Source organism: Culex pipiens, chromosome 2 (assembly GCF_016801865.2).
Source record: "Culex pipiens pallens isolate TS chromosome 2, TS_CPP_V2, whole genome shotgun sequence".
Lineage (NCBI taxonomy): Eukaryota > Metazoa > Arthropoda > Insecta > Diptera > Culicidae > Culex > Culex pipiens.
The window spans coordinates 141,909,627-141,915,626 of record NC_068938.1 but is presented as its reverse complement, the minus strand read 5'-3'; the positions used below and the strand labels follow the sequence as shown (position 1 = coordinate 141,915,626).

General features: G+C 38.3%; 1 protein-coding gene across 1 annotated transcript in view; it reads right to left on the bottom strand.

Annotated features, from left to right (window-relative positions):
* The window catches only part of LOC120417978 (F-box only protein 25), a 37,617-nt gene continuing 31,617 nt past the window's right edge, over nucleotides 1-6,000 (bottom strand). Inside the window, exons 3-6 of the mRNA XM_039580218.2 lie at nucleotides 4,761-4,814; nucleotides 4,273-4,696; nucleotides 3,941-4,212; nucleotides 1-1,911 (exon numbers count right to left, since the gene is read on the bottom strand). Of these exons, the coding sequence (XP_039436152.1) occupies nucleotides 1,701-1,911; nucleotides 3,941-4,212; nucleotides 4,273-4,696; nucleotides 4,761-4,814 (961 nt within the window). The 3' untranslated portion in view covers nucleotides 1-1,700. The remainder of the gene's footprint in view (nucleotides 1,912-3,940; nucleotides 4,213-4,272; nucleotides 4,697-4,760; nucleotides 4,815-6,000) is intronic.

Genomic DNA, 6,000 nt, shown 5'->3' with positions numbered 1-6,000 from the left:
TTCATGTTATATTTAAAATATATTTATCTTTATATTGTATTTTTCTGATAAACGAAATACATAGTAAATTACTATTTATTAATCTCTCTAGCTTGCATTCTTGTTTCAACGAACATTTTTTGCTTGTCCCAATCTTTTCAACCTTTTCTGAACCATGTTAAATTAGCTGTCATCGTTTGTTTGAATTCTTCTTCTTCTTGATCTGTCTGTTCAGGATTGCCCAACCAATAACCGACGGTTAGCGTAGCAATAATGATTGGCTCACTAGGTCTAGGGATATTCTTTATTGGTGTGTGTGTCTGTGTTTGATATTGTTTCATTTAAATTCTACCACTTCTATTACACAACAACGTAGAAAAAACGAACGATTCCCGTCTGAATGTGTGTTTTTTTTATTGGGTGCTCTCTGTTGGACACTTACTTATCGGTACAATGCTTCTGTGAAGGTGTGATGTTTTGTGAAATTAATGAAATCAAGAGCACAACTTAACACTATTGGTATTGGATGATTGGCTTGTTTTTACCTCCGTTTTTGGGGGCTTATTTGACTATTTGAATTTCCGTTACTTTTTTTTGCTGGGCTCGTTTTTACGTAAAAAGGAACTTGATTTGTTGAATGCAATCGCTTCGAAAACTAACCTAACGGATTTCCAAAAAAAAAAAAAACGTTTCACTAACAAGTTTTGATTTTTACTACGACGACGACGACGTGATTAGATTAAGAATAATTCAGTTCAATTCTATATAACATATAGATACAAATAGATTAGAGTTTAAAAAAGAACGTCCAAAATGAAGAGCAGTTATGTTTCTGCGTTTTAAAAAAACACTTCCGGAATCGCGATTCAATTGAAAATCGTTGCGCGATTCGCAGAATAGAACTTCTTTTTTGTTGTGTATGTTTTAAAGAGATTTCTCTTGTTTGCTCATTTATCACATATTATGCTTTTGTTTTTTGTTGCAGTTTAATTAAAATTTAAATGTAGTCTAGAGAAGTTACGCAATCTGCGATGGTTCTTTGTCGCAGGAAAGACTTGCACGCAATCTCGAATCGAATCGAAAAGATATCACAAATACTCGAACGGTTTTGAATATTGTTTTATTTTACGTACGATTTCTTTATTGTTTCTAAGAGGTTGAGTTATGCGCGTGAATGTATTAAGAACAACTCAAATGATTAGACGCAAAAGTTTCCCCTATTGCAACAGCGCCGAAAATATCCAAAACGAGAAGTCTGGCTATCAATTGCATACATTGGTAATCTACTGGATTAGTGTAAATACGATCTGATCTCTAACTCTCACTTCTCTGCCGTAATAAATTCAAATCTGACACGATTCATGCTGTATATTACTCGCTCTCTTATCAGAAGCTACTAAAATTCGATTGTTTGCTCACGAACAAGAAGCAACGTCTTTCTCTCTCACTAAATAGCGCTGAGCAGGTCGATGTTAAATCTGTATCTGTATGTCTGTGTGTTTTTGTGTTTGATTTGCGTAAAGAGCAATATCCGCGCGTCCTGAAACGGCTTCAAAAATATAATGCTTTCTTCTGTATTATATCCTGTTGCTGCTGTTGCTACGTAATAAAATCGTGATGCTGCTCTCTGTTTGTTAATGCTTATTGTTTGTTTCAACCTCCGATCACGGCTCCCCAATCCTTGAACACTGAAAAAACCAACAACACCGCCCACCCCCTTTCTACAGCGAAAAGTACTTGAGGAACTGGGCCGGCGGAACGGGCTGCGTCTCGATGGACTCGGCGTTGCCGGCCTCGCGGATGCGCTGCCGAATGTCCGGGTCCTGGTCCACGATGCAGGGGTGGCCAGCCGAGGGCCAAAACAGGCACCGGCACAGCCGGCAGAAGGCGAGGATTTCCGCGTACTGGAGCTCCTCGGGGACGCCGTACATCCTGGAAAGTGGGAGAGAAAAAATTGATTAAAAACACGTTTTGTTTTTTTCGCACCCGCTCTATGGCATCGTTGGTTGGTTGGCATCGTCGTAATATAATTCTCTGGATTCGTGTCCGAATCCTTTCAGCACAGATAAACAGACGTAAATCATTGAACAAATTTTATAAAAATCCATCAATCACAAAAAAATGCAAGGTTTAGCAAGGTAATTGGCCAGGTTTAACACTAGCTAAGTTTTGTAAACCTTTTTTAGTAAACTTCAATCATTAGATCAAAATGGCCCGAAGTGACTTTTCCCAACTTTAGTCAGAGGCGAGAGACATAAACATCAAAAAATATTTGCAATGGCATTAGTCTTTTTTAATTTTAAAACCGTTTATTTTTTTGAGATTTTTGTTTTTTTTTTATTTTCGAAATTTTAGATCGTTTGGAAATTCTAAAATTGTTTAAATGTTTGAAATTTTAAATATTTTTAAAAATTTTAACACTCTGAAAATTCTTGAATTTTTTTTAAATTTGTCATTTGTAATATTCTTAAAATTCCTGAAAAAATGAAATTTTTGATTTTTTTTGAATTTGATTTTTTATATTTTGAAACATTTGACTTTCTTAAAATTTAGAAATTATTTAAATGCCCGAAATTTTAAATATTGTTCGAAATTAACATTCCTAAAATTCTGAAATTTTATTAATGTTGTTTTATTTTTCAAAAAATTCTGAAATTTTTAAATTTTTTCGCAATTGATATTTTTGTGTTTTCAATACTTAAAAATAGAACTTTTTACATTTATAGAATTTCTTATAGCTTTAATTTTTTTAATTTTCATATAATTTTTTCGTATTTTTTTTATTTTAAAATTATTTAATTTTGTTGAAATTTGACCTTTTTTTTAAATTTTTGACACTCCTAAAATTATTGTTTTATTTTAATTTTATGATTTCAGAAATTTTTAATAATGCTGAAATTTTTAAAAAAATTACGTTGTTGATATTTTTGAATTTTTCAATACGTCGCCATCGTGCTAACTTGTCGTACGTGCATTTTGGGCCAAATTGAGTTAAGAACGCCATTTTGTGCAGCTCACAATGCCTCACCATTTGACCTTCACAGATCCCCAAAATTCGATTTCAATCCTGAGATATTCAACAAAAACCGAAAAAACTCCGTGCATTTTTGTCAGTTTACATATGAAAGTAGTTTAAATCTTGTCGTGCTATCTTGTCACTCCATGAAAATTGATGTAGTTCGACAAAAGGCCAAAGGGATTTCAGGCCAGGAAAGTCAGGATGCGTTTGTCGCACGTACAAGCTAGACTACCGTAAACATTTGTAATTATAACTCGGGACTCCAGCAACCAACTTCAACCAAACTTTGGAACAATGCACAGAATGGTGAGCCAAGCAAAACGTGTTTGTTATTGTTTACATTGCGTGTGCTCGTTTTTGAATATTCAAGGTCAAACATTAAAACGCGTTTTTCTCGGAACGTCAAAATGGCGGGTGCGACAAGATAGCACGACGACGTCGAATAGTTAAAAAATATTATTAATTCTTAGAATTTTTGAAGTTTTTTTTAACCTTTTTTTTAAATTAGAAAAATATTTCAACGGCCTACACAAATTCTAGCTTAGTTATGTTTTTATGAATTGTATGATATTTTTTGTGAAATAATTCGTTGAATTCAGTTGTTCAACAATCGGACCTTTTAAAAAATTCTAGATTCTAAGATTTTTATTTTTTCTACCGAAAGTTGAGGTCCACAGAATGAACATGCCCGTTTTACCCCACTTCCCTTTGTCACGGAGGGCTCTTATTTGGCATGAGTTCATCTCATGTATAGACAAACAAACGCTGAAAGTTTCATCCAAATCGGAGCACCTACAAAAACTACCTCCGGCTAAAAAGTAAAGCTCAAATTTTGAGCCAAGCCCCTCCATTAAATCTCCCTTTCTTAGAATGAATCCATGGAGGCGCTTGGTTTCTTGATTTTAGGAAGAAGCACGAACCACGCGCAAAAAATCTACTCACTTTCGCAGCGCGTGGTAGATGGCCTGCCAGTTCCGGTGGCGCTCCTTCGTGTCCTGGAGGCACATCTTGTCCAGGATGACGTCGATCTGCTGCTTGGTGAAGTGGTAGTGCGACAGCTCGCGCCACACGCGCTGCTCCGAGATGAGCGCCGCCATCAGCGACCAGGCCGACGCGGACGATTCCAGATCCTTGTAGTCGGTCAGCTTGAGGATGATCTCCCGCACGCACTCCTCTGGCAGGTCGTGTAGCTTTGGGCGAATGTTTGGACCGGGCTGAAAGGAAAAGTGAAAGCTGTAGGTTGTTGCTCAACGGACACCAAACTCGATACGGACCTCCCTGATTTGAATCTGACTAGCAATGTTTTGGATCCGCTGGATGGTTTGCACGTGGCCCTCCCACAGGCTCTGACTTCCGAGCGGTTTGCCCCAGCACTTTTGGTTCTCCTGGTTGACGAGCGATCGCAGCTGCTGCACCAGGCCCCGCAGCACGTTGATGTTCTGCTGGGAATCGCTCACGTACGTGGCCACCTCCTCGAGCATCTGCAGCAGCAGCCGCTGGGCCCCGCCCGGAAGACTTGTGATGCCCTTGCCGGACACGAGCAGCCGCAGCAGGGCGCACACGTAGTTGAAGCGGCGCCCGTCGCGGACGGAAGAGCGAAAGTCGAGCCGCCGGACGGCCTCGCCCAGACCGTTGAAGCCGGCGATCTCGCGCGTGCACTTGAGCGTGATGTGGCAGTGCGGCGGGATGTCGGTGTCACTGGAAAGGGGGGAAATTGTTGTTAGATTGGGCGGTTTGGCTAAAAGTGGATGGATGGATTTACCTGTTTTCATTGTCGATTTCTGTGTCACTGGAACTGCTGCACTCGGAGATGCATCTGAAAAGACAAAACATATGTTATGAAAATTACAGATAACTTTGCTTTGATCGGGAAGATCGGAAAATTTCACGAATGTATTTGAATTTAAAATTGGAAATCGGACCATTAGTTGCTGAGATATCGACATTAGAAGGTGAGTTGTTTGGGCGGGACGCCCGTGTGGATCAATCGGACCGCGCACTGGACTCACAATGCAGAGGATGCTTGTTCGAATCCGCGGCGGACGCTTTAAAAATTCTATGTGTAAATATGGGTATCCGGCGCCGTCGCTCCGTGCCGTACTCAAACACCTAGAAGCCCAGGGCGGCGAAGTATGTAGTTAAAACGGAAGACACTAGTGGTTGGTACTTACGATTCAGAGTACCTAGAAACACAAACAATAAGTCTTTGAAAAATAATCTAAAGTTCAACAATACTTATAACCTCCTTGTGAGCAACTCTCTATGAAATCGGCCGATTTCGACCATTTTTATTTTTTGTATTTTTTTTATTTGGCTCAAACTTTGTGGGGCCCTTCCCTATGACCAAATAAGCTATTTTGCGTCATTGGTTCACCCATACAAGTCTCCATACAATTTTGGCTGCTGTCCATACAAAAATGGTATGTAAATATTCAAACAACTGTAACTTTTGGGTGAATTTTCTGATCAATTTGGTGTCTTCGGCAAAGTTGTAGGTATTGTTGAGGACTTTTGAGAAAAAAATAGGTACAGGGAAAAAAATTGCAGATTTTTTAATCAACTTTTTTTTCACTAAAACTCAATTTCCCAAAATACATATTTTTTGATTTTCGAGATTTTTTGATATGTTTTAGGGGACAAAAATCCGCAACTTTTGAGCCACAGAGAAACATGGTCAAAAAATCTGCCGCCGAGTTATGATTTTTGGAAAAAATCGAAGTTTGACATTATTTTTTAATGCAAAATTGAATTTGCAATCGAAAAGTACTTTACAGATTTTTTGATAAAGGGCTCCGTTTTCAAGATATAGCCACCGAAAGTTCGATTTTGGCGAAATATTTGCAGTTTTTCGATTTTTAAAAATAGTAACCATGAGTGACCTTTTCTAAAAATATTTTTTTTTAAAGAAGAAAACTTCAATTTTCGTGTTTCTTTTTCTTAAAGCGGCTCTATCTCAGCAACCCGGGGTCCAATCTTCAATGTCTCTTAGACAATTTTATAGC